Consider the following 19,784-nt stretch of genomic DNA (forward strand, 5'->3'; position numbering starts at 1 on the left):
CACAAATCGGCGGACACCTGAACCGCGCCCTAAGGAAAGGAATAAAGGAGGGAGTGAAAGATGAAAGGAAGAAAGAGGTGCCATAGTGGAGGGCTCCGGAATAATTTCGACCACATTTGGATCTTCAACGTGCTCTAACATCGCACAGCACACGGGTGAAGGTACAAACGCGGATTAATGACATCTTGGTCGAAATCAAGAGGAAGAAATTGGCTTGGGCATGGCGTGGAGTTCTAAGGTAAGTTAACTGCTGACCCTTAAGGGTAACGGATTGGATTCCAGGAGGAGGCAAGCGTAGCGGGGGGATGCAGGAAGTTAGGTGGGCGGATGAGATCAAGAAGTTTGACAGTGTTAATTTGAGAGAAGGATAGGGTGAATTTGAGAGACATGGAAGAGAGCTTTGCCCTGCAGTGCGTGTGGTCAGGCTGCTGCTGGTGCTGCTGCTGATGATGATCATAAAGCGTTGATGTGGAAATGCGTGCCTGGTCGGCAGAAAATTCATATCGCCGGTGTGACCACATCGCGGGCTCGTCCTACGCTAGCAAAAAACACCCTGCCTTTTTTTTTTCGATCGCGAAACGAATGGTGGATGCGGCTTGCCACAGTATTTCGGCTATCAGCGTCATCGGGAAGTTGCAGTTAGTGCAGGCAGAGCTTGTAGTAAGTCGGATTCATTGTTCACGTAGCGGACGCGATCTTCTATTGATAACGCGCGCCCGTGTACCGTACATCAAAAAGAGATATTCTGAGATTCATTGACTGTTTCGACGCTGTTCAGGCTTCTGCTCTTGACTGATACACGGCTAACGCTGTGTGCAGATCATTCAGTTTGAGGATTACTAAAATAATTGCCTTCGTATTCCTACTGGACCAAGAAACCATCCACTGACAGCAGCCTTACATTGGATACGAGCTTTCAGTGGGCGGTACATACCGTCTGGCAGGAAGAGAGTAATTTTGCAAGACTCGAACGCTCAGTCACGTGACAAAACAGTTGGAAAGACTCGAACGCTCAGTCAAGTGACAAAACAGTTGGAAGATGGCCAAATGCGCTGAATGCGCCGCTTTTCCTCTACTATTAGTATAATCACTCCATGCTTCTAAGAAATTGGTTTGTTGGCGATGACAAAACAGGCAGCAGGTGAAGAAGAAATGATGATGCTGATGATGATGGGAATACTTGATTGAGCCTTAATGAAAATGCAGGCGAGACCTCTCATCTTGCAAGCCCATTGGATTGAATTGCACTATTAACCCTGTCGGTGATCGTTATCGCCACTTGCAAGTGCGGCCTGGACATCATATTCTCCAAGAGCTTAGTCTTTGAATTATCTATTCTGGACATGCCTTGGTGCTTTTGGTAGGCCTCTACGGTGTGCTACAAAGGAAGAAGAAGCCTCGGGGTCGGGTTTTTCAGCTTGCTCGCAGTGCCCGTGTCTTAACGGCAGGAAAGCTTTTACACTTTTTGCCACACAGGTCGACTCGTTGAAAGCCGGCGGTCAGAATAATGTTGGCCCCGCCTCCCATGCTTCATCCGGTAAGAGCTTCCACGCGAACCTCCTTTGATCTATAACCTCGTTTGATCACTTCTCTTGCCTTAGTATACAGGAGTAACGCTCTGTGCACTACGGCTTGCGCAATCAATATATTTTGCTATCTGCACGACAACTTGTGATTCGCCGGTGCACGGTCTTCGGTTCTGTTCTCTTTTTGATGATGTGATTTATAGAATTGTCTAGAAAACTTTTTTTCAGTCTTCTTATGTATTTCCTACCAGCGACCAGTAATTGACCCCACGCAAATAAGTTACCTCCCCTTCACGCTTGCGTTACCCTTTACGTTGCGTTATTTTTCGAGAGAATTTAGCTTTTTAAAAGGCTGAAATATCTGCTTTACTATGCTCTTCCTAGATGACGCTACATAGTATAGCATAGAGTAACCTCTTATGCGGGTGCACTCTGCAGTGCATGCGCATGGCTCATACAGAAGAATGCACCTGTAATACGTTGTTTTCCTTCAGAGTACCGCGCTCCTTTTCCCCGCGCCGCCGGGCTTGGAAGAAATATGGCTGCCATGGTCCGGTGTTTTCGATTGGAAAAAAATTTATTTCCTTTTGTACACATGCCAAGGTTACCGGATACATTAACATTCACAAGTAGATATGACACTAAGCATGTAAGGCGAGCCAATTTAAGAGGTACCATAAGCATCTTTGAGCAACTAACAGAAATTTCTCGTGAGCGATTTAAGACAGGATAGCATACCTAAGTGAAACAGCAATAATCTGACACAGAAAAAAACAACCTTCGCGCCAGTTTGGTCTAGAGGCCCGAACAAGACAATCGTTGTTAACAGAAATGAATGGCCACGACCACTGCCAGGACGAAGTCTTCCTCTCCCAAGAAAAAGGGTTTATCTTACAAGAAACTGATCAGCTCACTTCGAAGACGGCCAAATATTGGCCACACAGCGCGGCGTCGAAAGCCACCAACGACCGCGGTGCGTCGACTGCGCTATAAACTAAAAAACCCGGCACAATTAACAGGCGAGCAAAACGCCCGCTGGGGAAGCGGCCGCGGGAGACAAAGCTCGAAATGTCCTGCCCACGGAATCCCGCATGAACCGCGTGCCAAAAGACACGCGCTACTACACAGGTGACTGTAGCGTGGCGATTAGATTCCGGAAGCGGGCAATTCGGAAAGGTACTGGAGCGTAAAACACCCCACCACTCTAGCCGATCACAAGTAGGCAGCGCTGCCCAACCAAGTTTCCAAACTAAGTAGCGTAGATGGTCTGGGAGAAGCGTCGACGCTATGTGCGCCCATTGAACGCGGCGAATCGGTGAGCGGTGAGCCGCCGGCACAACAGCGAGCCCATAATGTCCACCACACGGTCTGCAACGATGTTGACATCAGGTGCTACTGCGCTTACATGTCTGAAAAAGGCCAATGTAGCATAGAAAGCGGTAGGCTGCTCTGATTGAGGTCCAGGATTAACAGTGGCCGAGAGATTCAAAAAGCTAAAAGGGCCCAAAAAGTTCCGCGCTATGTTTCGCACCGGAGACGCGTACCCCAGCAGGATAGGCAAAATGCACTTCAAAGCTAACAACGAGGATGTGATGGACAAATTTGAAAAGGCAAAACCGCCTCTTCCCGTGGTTGTCCAAGAACAGCACGAGCCACAAGCTCGGTTCCACCCGACCAAAAAAAGAAAAAAACTGTAGTCTGCACCCGCCATATGACGCGCAGGGGTGGTTTAACAATGTGACCAAGGTACCAGAAGGCACCCAGCACAACCGACTGAACCAGGTAGCGCCTCTCAAGCAGAGGCAGGTCAAATGTCTGCGTCCTCCGCACACGAGCTTTAATGCCCTCTACGACTGAAGACCACATACCATCCCATATTCCAGCACAGTCGTAGGTCACGCCTAAAATGCGCATCTGCGCACACCACTGCCCGACCGCGGCGGCTGCGTTTTTATGGAGGAAAAACGCTAAGGCGCCCGTGTGCTGTGCGATGTCAGTGCACGTTAAAGATCCCTAGGTGGTCGAAATTATTCCGGAGCCCTCCACTACGGGCACCTAGCTCTTTCTTCCTTTGTTCTTTCACTCCCTCCTTTATCCCTTCCCTTACGGCACGGTTCACGTGTCCAACGATATATGAGACAGATACTGCGCCATTTCCTTTCCCCAAAAACCAATTAAAAAAAAACACCACTGCACAGGTATCGCACATGTAATACGTCTTCTGAGGAGACCCCACAAAAAAGTAATGACTTTCGAATAATAAAGAGCAGCCCCCGACAAAGAGGCGCACTCACGAAAAACGCTAAAGCTTCGAGCAGGCTGCGTTCATCAGCTAAGTAGAGTGTGATGTGATCTGCTTAAGCAGTGACACGTACTTCCTCTCTGCATGGCAACGCCAGCCCTCTAATAAGAGAGTGGTGATTGACTGCCAGGAGGAAAGGCTCTAATGCTAAGACAATCAAAAGAGGGGGAGGGGGGAGCAGACAACCTTGACGGACGCCGCGGCTAACATCAAATGCGGTACTTTCCCAGCCACCGAGGAGCAGAGTGCTTGATATGTCTCTGTACATCTCTTAATGAGAAGCACGAAATAAGGTGGGGAACCGAAAGCATTAAGTGTACCGTAAATATACTGATGCTCTAAAAAGTCGAACGCCTTCTCTTGATCGAGGGAAACAAGAAGACACTGTGCGCGCCGCCGTATAGAATACTATAGGATATCTCGCTTTACGGAAGATAAACTATGTATTTCACGACCTGGGATGGAGCAAACCAGGCGGCAGGAAATGAGGGACGGGAGAACAGACCGTAAACGGCGAATGAGTAATTTTACTAATACTTTATAATCTGAATTTAGTAAGGTGATAAGGCGCCAATCTGCCGGACATGTCTAGAAAGGAGACTTTTTAGGAAACAGGACAATGCTTCCTCTTTAAAATCAATCGGGAAAGACATGAAACAGAGTTTTCACACTTGCGTGAAAATGGGGCCTACAATATGCCAGAATTGTAAGTAGAACACCATAAGAAGACCATCTGGCCCAGGCGCTGAGCCTCGTTTCATGGAATCGAACACCTTGATTTCACCTTGTGTTGGCGGAGCCATAAGTCCGTCATGAAGTTCAGCGCCAGCCTGCGGCAAGCCTGCAAAAAAGGGTGTGCGTAAACGTCATCGCGGTCAACCAGAAGGAGCGACTGAGCAATATCCCGGAAATGGACGAAAAACGCACTGAAATTCCTGCCAACTGGCTGGGCCACAGCTCTGGCGGAAGATGTAAAAGCAGGGCACCTTGAGGGCACAACATCACCTGGCGTGCAAACCGAAGCCCCCCAGGATGAGCAATTGGAATGCGTCGACAATGCCATGCAGCCGCTGCCAAAGAGGATGATCGTAAAAGACGCTGTAGACGCTCCGAAAGCTCCTCTTTCCATGCGCACATAAGCGATGATGGCGACGGGGTGCGCTGAGCTATACGCAGCTTCTCCGTCACTACACGCACCTCAGCTGAGACGCGAGCCCTAAGGGCTCGACCAGAAGCGTCGCAACGGTGACGCCACTGCTCCGTCAGACGGCCCCAACAACCAAAAAACGCAAGGCCCGCATTAGTCCTTTTCTCATGTTGTCGTCGTTAAGGGTGCGCACATTCAAACGCCATGTTCTGTGAGGAGATACTGCAGCCGCCGGAACCCCGAGTGACAGAAGAAAGGGGCGATGGTCTGGTATGTATACCGGCGAGGATGGCAGCGTCATTACGTTAGCCTCGAAAGGCCTGTTCTCGAAAGGCACGTCGGATCATACGCCCTGTCTAACCTGCTCGATGATAATCCGCGACGCCACGTCCACACAAGGACACCGCCATACAGGAGCTCACAATCGTCAGCGAGCATGAACTCGTTGACTGGGCGGCGCAACTCGAGCGCATTCCACCCTGCCCTGCCCCTACCAGGGCCCTGCACATCAGCGACCGTATCGAGCACAAAAAATTGCTCAAACACGCGGACTCGACAGTGTTGCCTCAAATCGCGACAGTGTGTCCTCAACAGCAAACACTATGCTTTGCAATCAAACCCCATAAAGCGGCGGGTCCAAAGTCTCTGGACTTTCCTCTAGGACCTGCATACATGCGCAAGACGTTGCTTAAAAGAGTTACAAGAATTAGTGTTTCCCGTTTATTCTTAGTGTCCGTCCCCGTTATATCCGAAGTTAGCTGTGCCGGCTACGCAGAACTTTTCGTCACTTACAATAACGACGTTCCGAAGTTATTCAGTGGCTCTAGTTTTGTTTCAGCAGAAATATACCATCGACGACACAGTCATCTAAGCCCTGTTAACAGCGAAATGCAAAAAGGACAAATTGCTAGTTTATTTGCACACATTCAAACGCTTTGCGCAGTGAAGATGAAAGTGAAGGCTGTACCATTCCTTAATTATTCACATTTTATTTATCTCGCTGAATTCTGTGTGCAGATCTTATTTTGCCTCATAGGGCCCAGAAACAAACCCTGAAACCAGGAGTACGATCGCCACCGCTATAGGGCTTACTCCTTAATAACGCTCAGTGGGTTAGGGGGGGGCAGTCGCCTTGTAGCACCTGCGTTCTAGCTTTAACAGTCGCAGCTGTTTTTCCCCAACCAGCGGTGCGATTAGTATCCTCCACGACGTGTTCGGACAACCACGAGTCTTGTACTGGAAAGAGCGTTTCTTTCCCTCTAGCAGGTTGCAAGCAAGAACACAACAAACCACTGAAGCTAGCGAATGTTCCCCTCAAGTAGTGGTGAAAAACAACCAGACGAGGAACGCGCGTGGAAGGAGAGAGAGGAACGTTCAGCTCACCTCATGTGATTACGCGGCCATGGCTCGCTGTGGTCCGTCGCTCACGGCGACCGGACGAATCGGTGACGGCAGCGGTACCACTGGGGGACAGAATCCGCCCACGTGTACATCTTCCCGCAAAGGGACAGAAAACTCTCGGCAGGAGCAGTCTCGACATGGCTGGTGAAGTTGGCGTCTCTCCAGTTTTGAGAAGGTAACCGCTGGGGCGTCACCGCTGAGGCGCGAGAGCCAGCTGTGGTGTCGTGAGTGCCTTCCCCACAAACCTTCCGAATTGGGGCGCGCATAACGCCGCGACAATAGCGCGCGACCGCTACTACGGGACGGGGGATATATCTGTGTCACCACAAGTGGGAACTTTTCCTGTTTGTGTTCTCTGCTATATTACGATGGACATATATATTACTCATGGATCAACCGACCGACCAACCCACCGACCAACCGACCGACTGACTGATTGACGCCCACTTTCAAATCCAATTGAATACGTCACCACAGAAGCGCGGAGGAGGTGCATTCTGCGGCGTCCATTCTCCAGTCGACTCCTGCCGCAAGGGAACTGACAACAGATAGAATCATCTAGGGTGTTCCTAGGTTCTTGCCTCTGTTATCCACGACGAAGGCAGGTCTTTAGAGCCTGCTTGGAAGAAGATTCTTCGGATTGAAATCAGTGAATTGGATATCGAGCTACACATATGTATCGAAAGGCCAATGTTTTCTTAAGTGGCTATCATGACACTAATTTAATATAGTCTTAAGGGTGAGGAGCTCAAATGATTTCTAGAGTCTAAAGGGTTCGTTACCCCTGTCAGGATACAGAGTCTGAGAACCTGTCCTCAGAAGAGGACCGCAAGAGTTCCAGGAGCCAGCGTTCCTCCAAGGAGCTCATGTGCATCCTGGTGCTGGTGCTTCTCTGCCTTTCCGTGGTCTCCTCGCTGTCCGTGGTGTACTCTGACTGGTGGATGCTGGCAGCCCTGTTTCCGCCACTAGCCACCACTAATCTGGTACAGGCCGAACCTGTACTTCGCCTGGATGTCGCACCGCTCACCAGTTACGGTTCCGACGTCCACGTGAAGCTGGAGGTATGTTACGTCTTTCTCACGGATCGTCACACATGATTAATCGTAAAAGTTAAGAAACCTCTTCACAGGTTCCGTACTTTGAAACAGAGCGTTGTCCTTTTAGATTTCGGACTTTGGATTATGTTCCTTCCGATCATGGATCATGGAATATGGAATCCCGACATACTAGCATGGATAAAAGAATTCTTAACTCACCGCTTCCAATCAGTCGTTGTCAGTAACCAAATGTCTGACCTCCTACCAGTCTCCTCAGGCGTGCCCCAAGGATCCGTCCTTGGGCCACTCTTGTTTTTAATTTATATTAACGACCTACCTGAGAAATTAGATTGCCATATTCGAATGTTTGCTGATGATTGTGTTATTTACAGAACAGTCACTAACACCTTTGACCAACAATCCCTTCAAAATAATTTAACTCATGCACGAGACTGGTGCAGTGAATGGCTAATGACACTTAACACAAGTAAATGCAAATATATGTCGTTCCATCGTCGCCTTTACCCTCTTCTGTTCCAATGCAGCATATCTAACGTTCCTCTCGATCTTGTCCAATCATACAAATACCTTGGTGTTCATATTTGCCATGATCTTACATGGAATACGCATATTTCAAACATCATATCATCCGCCAACAGAACACTAGGATTCTTAAAGCGGCACCTACGCTCTGCACCTCAGCATGTCAAGCTCTTCGCATACAAATCATTAGTCCGATCAAAATTAGAATACGCATCTCCCATCTGGTCTCCAAAGCAAGCATATCTCTGTAATTCAATTGAAGCAGTTCAAAACCGAGCAACTAGATTCATTCATTCATCGTATTCTTTTGATATCAGCATATCATCCCTCAAATCACAGTCCAGCCTACCTATCCTTGCTCATCGCCGCTACATTGCTAGTTAATGTTTGTTTCACAAGTTTTTTTACTCTGAGCTACGACAGGAACCCTACATCTGCGCACCACCACCACGCATCTCCCTCCGCACCGGCCATCAGCAGCAAGTGTCACGACCTCGCGCCCGCACCACTACATTTTCTTCATCATTCTTCCCCCGGACCACGAACGACTGGAACGGCCTTCCCCGTGAACTTGCTGCTATCACATGCCAATCATTGTTCATCGAAGAAATCACGCGTGTACTTGCTTAGTGATAATCTTATATTATAACTTTCAACTTATCTGTTAGTCTTTCTGTTTTTCATTTCTGTGTGCCCCACCCCTTATGTAATACCCTCTAACGAGGGTTTTTAAGGTATTAAAGTAAAGTGAAGTGAAGTGAATCATTGTAACATTCTGCCTGTCAGACAGCATCCCCCAATATTTTATGAACAGTACATTTTTGATTCATTGTTTAACTAAGGTTTTTGCGTAATGTTTTATTTTCTAGGGTAACCAATAACTATTTTTGTTACCTCCACGGTGGCTTAGAAATATTATTATTAGAGAAGTATTGGGTTCTGCACCCTTCACCCTCGGGTACACGCTGGTTTTCCAGTGGGCAGGAACTTTTGTAAGGCGTGGCACTGGGATTCTTCCTGGACGAAATTCCTAGAAAAACTGTCTGTGGCCAAACCTAAGTCACCTTATTTTACACACACTTACCTGATGTCGTGAGCTTGAGAAAAGTATTCTTTTCGTTTAGAGGGAAAACTAGCAGATCAATAACGGATGCTTCTTGGTTGTGCATCGTACCAGTCTCACTCTTTGTCACTCTGGCGCAGTTTTTGTACAAAGAAAAATTGTATGAACGCTCCTCGTAGCGTGTGAGAGTTTATAATGCCATTGGGATCCGCGGTGACTCTCGTGGGTTTCTTGAACTTATTTTCGATGCGACTTGCAGCGCCTGCCGACCATTCCCAACGCTCCGGCTCAAGAGGCACCATTCGAGTCCCTTCTCGAGCAATTCCCTCCTCGAGGCGTGGCTGATGGTACAGTAGCTCGTAGTCGGCGTCGGCACGATGACGATCAGAGATCACGACTTTACTTCCCTTTTGGAGCTTCGCCATCGCTACAACACATCAGTCGCACGAACATCAGCTTATTGTCATTGGCACGGGACAATAATCAGCCAAAGAAGACGCCTGCATCACCAGAACACAGGTATGCTATTTCAGCTGCTTTGACGTCATTGCTGTTCTAGGAAGTAGTGCTAATGGAATTACGCTCGCTTGTTTTGCTGAAAACTTTTTCAGCGAAGATCTCAGGTACGCGTTCCTGGCTTCCGCGTCGTAGTTGTCGGCTTGGGTTTCGTCGGCGTATTCGGCGTAGTTCGCGTAGCTGGTTGTCCATTCCTCCGCTCTCGCCGTGGCAGACAGTAGCAGAGAAACGCCACCTGAAAGGTAGCTGCCCCGTGAATTTCCCGTTGGGTGGCTAATAGCGTAACACTCCGCCTACCAGCAGTGATTAGCTGAGCTCAAATTTGGCATTACTGACTACCGTAATCGTATGTCAATTTTTTTCCTCCATGCCAGAAGTTGGAAGGAAGCAGAGTTAGCCACAAAACAAGCAAAACTTTAGGATATTGCCGTTGAAGTCAACAAGAATAAATTCTCAAGGGCCTGGCATGTAAAAGGAAAAAAAACAACCGATCGTCCCTTCTTCTAATGAGGTGGATTACTAGAGAGGGAAATGCAGCAAGGGTTTCCAAAGACTCAGGCGGGTAGAGGAGATTAGAAAGCTTCCGGGAAAGACTGACCGCAGTGGCCCGAGAAAGGGCTAGTGGTGAAATATGGCAGACCTTTGTTACGAAGTTCACGCTAGTTGAGCTCCTGATGCTAATAGCTGCACCAACAATGACAACGATGATATAATTATCCATTGTGTCTGTATGATTCAGATTTCTCAACGTTGCATTAAAAAAATGGATAGATGAATCTGGATATTAGGAACGCTCCATTTAAAATCGTGTGGCGGCTGGCGCCGCTACGCTTGGTTTTTGTTTTCTTTCTCTTTACATCTCAAACCTATCTTTCAAACTAAATCTACTACCTAGAATTTTTTCTTTAAATACATATTGTATTGAATTCTAAGCGATTTCATTCCTGAACCCTTAACTTGTACCTTTAAGGTTTCTGGTCCGCTTTTAAGCCATCAATACTCCGAACCGTTTTCTGTTTACATTTACTGCAGGTACTACATTAACATTACTTTCTTTATCTCTAAACCCTAGGGCTTCGGTGACAGTGCCCGAAACTGCATCGCAATCTGGATGGACACAGGTCCCGCATAAGTAGCACCGCCCATTTAGAAATTTGATGAGACTGCACAGAAACACAATTAGAAACCGTCATTCCCCTCGGTTTTGCGGCGCAATCTATGAGTGCTTCACAGGACAGCAGTTCAAATTTCCTTGATCAAAGTCAATTTAGTTTTTTTCCCCTCCTACTTAAAGGCACACTGAAGAGGATTCTGGGCTAGCCTCTTTACCGTGGGAACTCTATCCACACGCTCCAAGCATTCTTACAAACTTCAAATTATTGTCCTGTGCGACCGGTTTCTTTATTAAATTTAATGAAACGTCCTGGCTCCCGCCTTTTTTCTAAAATCACCTCTAAAAGCAGGAGGATTCCACCAACGCGTGGAGTGCCTTTCTGTCAGTCGCTGTCGCTTTTCTTTTGTTTGCATAGCAGCAAATTGTGCCCACAGTTATAAAAATGCTCGTGGACTCTTTGCTTTCTGCATCACTCCGCCGATAGCAGAGCTGCAAGCCACCATGTGACTCGCTGAAAGGCATTCCATGCTTTGGTTGACTCCTCATACTTTCGGAGCTGAGTTAAAAAAAAAGAAGAAGCCGGGACGTGTAATTCGATTTACGAGGGAAATCGGCCGCACAAGACAACAAATTGAACTTTCTAGCAATGTTTGGAGCGTATAGATCGAGTTCTCGCGCGAAAGTCGAGTTGAGAACCTTTCTTCTGTGCACCTTTAACTACACTCAAGTCCCTTGCTTCTGCCCAGCGTATGTGTTACCATTTAAGCCCAAATTTAAGTAATGCTTGAGACATAACTGCTGTTTACAGTGCTGCCACACAACCAGGGGGCCGAAACTGGAGTACTAAATTGCACGCCTTTAATGGTGCGTAGTTGCGAACTTGGACTGCTATGCTGGGAGGAACCGTATTAATTTAGGCTAAGGATTTCATTTGGGCTAGTTGGTTGTAGCAGTGAAACATATTGACTAGCGCAGACACAGACAGGGACCAAAGTAAGAGTAAGAGACAGGACACACGCTAGTGTCCTTTAGGCGGCGTCGGTGCCGCACCTTTTCACGCGGTGTGCTCAAACATCCGCTATTGACGTTTCGGCGATCGTTAACAAACTCGAAGTGGTGGAAATTAATTCGTAGCCTTCTACCACACGGTGTCCCTGTTAGCCCACGTTTGCTTCCCGGCGTCAACCTCCACCAGTCAGACGACGACCGGTTTCGGGATGAGCCAAGATGTAGTAAGGGTGTTATTTGGCAAATACGAAGGGGCAGTTCACTATATTTTGTTAGAATATGAGAACAATACAAATACCCATGCAAGTGCACTGAGCATCTTAGAGGTTGTACGGTCCTGAAGTGACGATCGGCATGTGAGCGCATTCGCGCAGACGCCACTAAAAAGTAAACATCGAAGTTTAAGATAAAATTGGGTAGAGGCTGGAAGTCGCCGGAATCGGTGTTCGAAAAGTGCTAAGTGCAACCGCCACTGCCCTGCTTTGCCTCGACTCAATCTCGTTCTTTCACTGCCAGGCGTCTACACATGTGGCACTCACGGGGTAATTGGGCAGAAGACGAACGCGCAGAGTTGCTCACATGCACAGCTGCGAACACAACTAAACCGAGAACGCTACACCATTCTGAATGCAATCAAGACTTCCCTGTCGGACGCGATGAAAAAGGGCAGGAGTTTAACTGTGTTACACGATAGTACTTCAATGCTATTAGGCAACGTGTGAAAAAAAAGTTCGAAGGCAATAGCATTTTCAGTTTACTTTTATCCATACTTCCGGACAGGTCGCCATTAGAATCTGAACCTAGCAACGTTTAAACCTAGAACCTTATCCATTGAGGCTAGCCTAGCAGTGCTGTTCGAGGAACTAGCGGGCATTAAATGGGATGTCATTGGGCTTAGTGAAGTTTGGAGTACAGGTGAGGCGTATACAGTACAAAATGGGCCGGCACATACTGTCCTATCGCGGATTAGCCGACAGACGAGAATTAGGTGTGGAATTCCTCATTATTCATGATATAGCTGGCAACGTAGAGGAATTCTATAGTATTAACGAGAGGGTGGCAGCTATCTTAATTAGGTTCACTAGGAGGTACAAGCTGAAGATGGCGCAGGCCTATGCGCCTACATCCACCCATGATGACTAGATCGTTGAAAGCGTCAATGAAGACATAGAATCGGCAATAAACAAAGTAAAATCACAGTACACTGTATTGATGGGCAACTTCAATGCAAAGGTGCGTAAGAATCAGGCTGGCGACTAGGTGATAGGCGACTATGGGATAGGTTCTAGGAATAGTAGAATAGCAGGGGAGAGTTATTAGTAGAGTTCGCCGGTAGAAATAATTTACGGCTCACGAATACCTTCTTCCGCAAACCAGAGAACAGGATGTGGACGTGGAAGAGCCCCAATGGTGAGACTAAAAATGAACTACATCAAACTATGCGCTCATCCTGGCATTGTTCAGCATGTGGAGGTCGTCGGAAAGATGCCTTGTAGCTACGACATGATGGTAAGGCCTCGAGTTAGCCAATATTTGAAAAGTAAACGGAAGAAACTAGTGATGCGGAAGCCCATTAACGAGTTAGCGGCAAGAGGGAAAGTAGAGGAACTCAGGATTTCGCTACAGAACAGATATTCGGCTTTAACTGAGGAGGACGATCTTAATATTCAAACAATAAACGACAATTTCACTGCTATCATCACGGAGTGCGTCGTATAAGTAGGCGGTGCGATGGCTCCACGGCATACCGGCAAGCTATCTCGGGAGACAAAAGCATAAGGGTGTCAACCCTATAGACAGAATAGAACTAGCACAGGCATCCAAGTTAATAAATAAGCGCAAAGTAGGCGACATAAGGAAGTTTAATGTGGAGAGAATCTAGCATGTTCTAGAGGACAAAGGTAGCCTTAAAGAGGTGAAGAGGACTACTAGGCATAGGTAAAAATCAGATGTATGCGTTAAGAGACAAGGAGGGCAATGTCATTAGCATATCTTTACAGTAGCCAATGTAACCAGAACCTTCATGAGAGAAACTGTAGTGCACAGCAATACGTCACACCCTCAGAAACGAAAGAGGAAGTAAAGAAAGCCTTAGGGGTAGTGCAAAGGAGAAAAGCAGCGATCGAGGATCAGGTAACAGCAGATCTCTTGAAGGACGGAGGGGAGATTGTGCTAGAAAAACTATCCACCCAGTATACGCAATGCTTTATGACGTCGAGCGTAGCAGAAGCTTGTAAGAACGCTAACATCTTAATTCATAAGAAGGGAGATACCAATGACTTGAAAAACTACAGACCGATCAGGCTACAAGATATTTACTAAGGTATTCGCTAATGCAGTCGGGGCACCCTTAGGCTTAGTAATGATCAGGAAGTCTTTGGTAAATGATATTCCACATTTGACGATATTCACACTGTCAATCAGGTGACAGGAAAGTGCGCAAAATATGATCTCGCCAATGCTATTTGCCGGCTGTTTACAAGAGGTATTCCCAGACATGAATAGGGACACTTAGAGATAAGAGTTAATAGATGATACCTAATTAATCTGTGATTCGCTGCAGACATTGTCTTGGTGAGTCACTCAGGAGATGAACTGCAAAGCATAAATTGGAAAGGAAGCGCAGAACGGTGGATTTAAAAATTGACATGCTGAAAACCAAAGTAATATTCATCAGTCTAGCAAGAGAACAGTATTTCATAATTTTTAGCGCGGTACTGGAAGTGTGGAAGGAATGCGTCTACTTAGTGCAGGTAGTGACCGCTGATCCGGATCATGAGAGGGAAATAACGAGAATAATAAGAATGGGATGGAGGGCATATGGCAGGTTCTCTCAGTTCATAAATAGCAGTTTATCAATATCTCTCAAGAGAAAAGCGGACAACAGCTGTATCTTAGCGGTACTCACCTACGGGGCAGAAACGTGGAGACTAAGGAAAAGGGTTCCGCTTAAGTTAAGGACAACGCAGCTAGGTATGGAAAGAAAAACGCTAGGTGTAAAGTTAAGAGACCGGAAGCGGGCGGAGTGGGTGAGAGAACAAACGTGGGTTAATTACATCCTAGTCAAAATCGAGAGGAATGAATGGGTTTGGGCAGGGCATGTAATTCGAAGGCAAGATAACTGCTGGACCTTAAGGCTAACGGAGTGAATTCCAAGAGAAGACAAGCGTAGCAGTGGGCGGTAGAAAGTTACTTGGGCGGATGAGATTAAGAAGTTTGCTGGTATAGGGTGGACGCAGCTGCCAAAGGACAAGGTTTCTTGGAGAGACATGAGAGAGGCCTTTAACCTTCAGTGGGCGTAGTCATGCTGATATTCTGATACTGTACAAGTGCAGTTTCTGAAACCATGCTGCCTCTCCGGCTGCCTATCAGTAGAGGCCAAATTGCGCATTATCACTGCTTATTGCCCTGTGGCAGCGGATGGGTGCCATACATCGAAAACTACCTTACGCTAACCATGACTCTCGAGCAAAGACAGAAACTGCACTGGAGGTTTCTGCACTAAGTGATGCACATTATAGCTGATTGCGCACCAAGAGTGCAAAGTTATCTCTAGGAGGCGCTGTTGGTTGTTTTGCGACACTGGCTCACATTACTATTGCTGAGACGTTTTACACCAGTTAGCGGAAGGTCTGCATGACTTAACATCAGTAACTACCTCCAATGAACGTCATTTGTCGCCTTATTCATTTAAAGCAGAGCAGAAAGTGCTGCAGGGGCTATGCCTTAATTCAACTGCGTTGCCATGCTACCAGTCCTTATAACAGCAACTATTATTCCGTTCGAGAATATTTGTCAAGGGGACGTCGGTAACATTCAGTATCTCCATGAACTAACGATTCTTAACAAGGGCTAAGTGGCGTAGTCTTCTCTATTTGACCCTTGTCTGGCTTACACTCTTTAACGAATACGAACAAATGTATTGCTCTTTCCAAAGGTGGAAAGAGGCACAACAGGAGCCACCTGCGTTGGATTCAAGTTCAACGCACGACAACGTATATGCTCCGGAGGCTGAGATGCCTTCGACCTTCTCTCGGGAAGGTCCCGCAACAGACGGCGCCGGAGAAAAAGAAGCCAGGCGTTAGCCGCCCTAGATGGGCCACATGGACGCCGTTATTCAAAGAAGTATGAATGAATGAGAAAGAGCTAGGAAGCCATGATTCCCCCTTGGTTCAGGAAATATTGCTGCAAGGGACCAGCAGAGTTTTTTCATTGTTTTTTTTTAGTTTATTGTTGTTCATGCTTTTTCGAAGTGAAGATTGTTATGACCTGAATCAATAAACTAGAATCGACTACTGTCTTACACTGCGTAGCCGCAACGGACTTCCTGATTTCAACAGCTCTGAGAGCGACGAGCTGGTGATCAAGACTTTGCTCTGCACTCACCAGTACGCGGAGCCGCGCAATAGGCGCTCTGAAAAGAGAGATAGAGGGAGAGAGAGAGAGGGCAAACTATAGATTCTTTTTGCGTCCCTCTTCATCTAATGCAGCGGGGTGCCCTGAGATCAGGGCGCTATTTGCTTCTGTTGTCCGCTTCACAATTTGTACCAGGCGTTGCTGAACTTTTCCTTCCTTGCTCGTCAGTATCTTCACCCCAACGATACACAGGTTTTTAATGATTTGGTTGACCGGTGTTTGGTCGCGTTTTCATGTGATGTGATATAATGGTGGGTTGCCCCCGCAGCGCGCGAAGGCGCTCTTCTAAAGTGTTGGGTGAATTTTTCTCCACCTATTGAGGTTATGCTATGAGTCTGTTTGCATTTGCCGCCGTATGAAACACTCCTTTTGGTTTAGTGCTTTGTGTGGAGCGGGATGCCTGGTACCCCTTTAGTAATCTAGTATCGGTCCTCCACGTCGCTGACACTGGATTTCAATTTGATTTGAAGCCTTTATTTGAGATGCCCCGGCTTGTTATGTGAATAAAACATTGAAAATATAGTGTTTTTTAAAGCATCACCACCACCCATTTAGCAAACACAGTCATCCGTTGCTCTCCAACTCTTGCAGCTGCGCCACCCTTCAGCTCTTGCAAAGACAGACCAAACAGGTCGCTGCACTAATCGGCCGCGTGGCAGAACGCAATCATGGACTGTCTGAACGCGAGGTCCTCAATATGACCATTGCATTAATCATTACCCGCATTACATACCACTCACTCAGCGCCAGACACAACAGGAAGACTACCCAATAAGCACGGCTGTCATCTCCGCCCTACGTCTTCCACGGACGGTTAGCACGAAACGTCTCCTGGCCACTGGTATCCACAACACCGTGATCAAATTAATAGAGGCTCAACGTACCAACCAATTAGTCCGCCTTAGCCGCAAGAAAACAGGACAATGCCTACGACGACAACTGCGTCTCAATCCACCCATCACTATCCCAACAATTCCTACACCTTACATGATTGCACCTTACACCTTACATGAAATGTATAATACATTTCCTTTATGTGGTTTTCCTTTTTTTAACCGGGCGATGGCTGTGACGTGTGTAGTTCGTGTTTGCCACTTGAGGAACAAAAACAATTTAATCACTGATACGCCGTTTTAATTCTCTGCAACATATAAGCCAGCTTTTTTCAAGAGCTGGAATGGCAACAAACGACATATAAGCAATTATTAATTTTTTTGTGTCTCCGGAGAGATAAGCACCAACTACACGTCATAGCCATTGCTCACGCGACGAAACCAAAACAAGAAATCGTAAATTATTTAGCGACCGTAGAAGAATACCACGAGCTGAGCTATGTATACTGTGGAAAGCATCACTCGAAAGGAGAAAACAGTGAAGCAAAATTGTGTATACTTTTTAAACCCTACCTGCACCCCCTCCCCCCTCCCGCCTCGCACACAGCGTAATGTCATCGCAGGAGTGTGAAAGTGTCCCGAGAATGTTGCACACGAACAGCTTTAAATGTTAGATTTCTTAACAACCGGCGAGATATATATACAGTTTTCTCTATGACGAATAATCATTTGCTCTGCATCCGCTCCTCCGGTGCACCCCAGGACACCGTGCTCAAACAATATTTTCTAATTTACATTATTCTACCCTGCAACACCTCTCAATATCCGCCTATATAAACGGCGGCTTGATTTTCGTGCTTTTTGATGACCACAGAGCACCCTTTTTCCTATCGCGGTCGCCATGTCATTCTGTTCTCTGCAGCCAGGTGCAGCTCCGCCTTGTGAACGGTTGTTTTGGAAGCCTTTTTCGTTTTCTTTTAAGAGCGTTAGGTCTTACTACTTACGTTTGTCAAAGACGCGTATGTCTCAAATCAAATTGGCCTAAATAATTACCACGTGACCAAAGTATACCACATAGCACCAGTTGGCGCGTTGCGCCTCAATTGATACCTGCACTATATATCCGCTATATACTATATATCCGCCAGTAAAGCGGCCATCGACCTGAGACCCCCTGGGACGACCATTTGAATAAATTTAGGTGGCCACCCATTTTGCGCAGAATGTTCGAAGTGGGATAGAATGACTTGACGTGTTCCAGGAGATAAAACTACTAATTGAGAAGAAGCCCAAAATGTGTGTGGGATTTGCACCGACGATCTTTCCGAGGTCTCGGACATCTCCAGGAAAGCAAGCACTACCGAGAAGACCCTCGATGCTCACAAACGCCAACCCAACCTCCAAACAGTGCCCTCCGCAGTCCATCCGGAGACATCTCCCAGTAACTGCAACTTGCGGAAATAATACATGTAGTCATCTGAGAAGAACTGTGCTGTCTGCTCCCGACAGCAGCGCAACCTCAAGTCACAGCACTAACGGATGCTATCCCTGAGGACATACAGCAGACGGGCTTCCTTCACATGACTGCTTCTACCCAATAACCCAAGCCAACGACGTACGCTGCCAAAGGGGTCCCGTAAGCCATTCCCAGGAACCCTATTTGTCCCTAAGACGACCACAGCCGCCTACCAGCCCTGCAATGCTTCGTGAATCCACGGTAAGCAAAGTAAAGGTATGAAGCCCCCCCTCCTGACGAACGCCTCCTACTCTGCTTTCACTGCACTGAAGCCGGCCGCAACCTTCGCCACTGCCAGTACAGGGACAACGTGGCTTTTTTTGGCGCTCAGTGACAGCACCCCGGTCAGCAACCATGACAAATTGTCTACGCAAACCGGTGGCATCAGTAACACGTTACCGTATCTTCCGTAGCACGGCGCGGCTCTGCTAAAACTGCCAAACATGCGCCACATATGGACGACGATTTCGGCTGCCTCGCGAGCGCGATTAATTATGCAGAATGAGCTGGAATTTGATTATTTCTGAGGATGAGCTTCTCGCTTTTTTTCAGTTTCGAAATGCAGGTTTCTGTACTTTGTGTGCGTATGTGGGTGTTTTTTTATTGTATGGCGCAGAAGCAACTAAGGACATCATGTGCCAAACACAGGGTTGGTAAAATGAGGGTTGTTTTTTTATTATGCTCTTAAATTGCGGCAAAGGAGAGGAAATTTTGAAACATACTTTGAAATACATAGCCTTTATTTCGTGAGTGTGAGCTATGATTAAGGTTCGTTTGTTAGATGGTTAGGCAACAACTTTTAAGAAAACATTCGTGGTGTTTCCAGGAGTCAGCTTTACCGGGGACAATTTTTGATTTCATTATTATAATAGGTCACCTGCACTTTGTGTTTACTATCTATGTGCTGTCCTATTAGCATGCGTGGTTGCGTTTTTAGTCCGCCCGTCTTTGTTCGCAAAAAAAAAAGAGCCCACCGACGCTGACTTTCGCGTACTCCCCATTGCTTGGACAGACAACTCGGTATTTGAGCCACCCAGGAATATTACCTTTGTAGTACGTCCATTCTGGTGCGCAGGTGTCTGGACTGGTGCCTTGGTGGGTACTGTGGCCGCGATGGCCGGCTCTTCAGTCTTATTTTGATAGATGGCTTGTCTTCTTCCTTCTCTTCTGGTTCTGTGCGAGACACGAAGGCACCGCACCCGATTTCACATGCGTGCCGTGGATTATCACGCTTAGCCTACACAGTAGCGGTCTAATAAAAGCAAATAACTCCACACTGTGTCGTCTATATTATATCTAGTGTACCCGCCGTCGTGTCTTCAACTTGAAGACGGACGGTGGGCTCCGCTTTCAAGTTGACAT

General features: G+C 47.1%; 1 protein-coding gene across 1 annotated transcript; it reads left to right on the forward strand.

Annotated features, from left to right (window-relative positions):
• The first annotated feature begins 220 nt into the window (after positions 1 to 220).
• On the forward strand, positions 221 to 15,934 carry LOC144097792 (uncharacterized). The gene is made up of 4 exons (XM_077630424.1): positions 221 to 238; positions 7,168 to 7,437; positions 9,279 to 9,538; positions 15,595 to 15,934. The coding sequence occupies exons 1-4, from the start codon at positions 221 to 223 to the stop codon at positions 15,740 to 15,742; spliced, it is 696 nt and encodes a 231-aa protein (XP_077486550.1). The 3' UTR covers positions 15,743 to 15,934.
• Positions 15,935 to 19,784: the final 3,850 nt, after the last annotated feature.

Source organism: Amblyomma americanum, chromosome 7, assembly GCF_052857255.1.
Source record: "Amblyomma americanum isolate KBUSLIRL-KWMA chromosome 7, ASM5285725v1, whole genome shotgun sequence".
NCBI classification, from domain to species: Eukaryota; Metazoa; Arthropoda; class Arachnida; order Ixodida; family Ixodidae; genus Amblyomma; species Amblyomma americanum.

What these genes read in the sequence shown, in the direction of transcription:
- LOC144097792 (XM_077630424.1), top strand. An exon ending in ACGTCCACGTGAAGCTGGAG is followed by an intron (nt 7,438 to 9,278) that starts GTATGTTACGTC and finishes TGCGACTTGCAG; the next exon opens with CGCCTGCCGACCATTCCCAA. An exon ending in CCTGCATCACCAGAACACAG is followed by an intron (nt 9,539 to 15,594) that starts GTATGCTATTTC and finishes CTCTTTCCAAAG; the next exon opens with GTGGAAAGAGGCACAACAGG.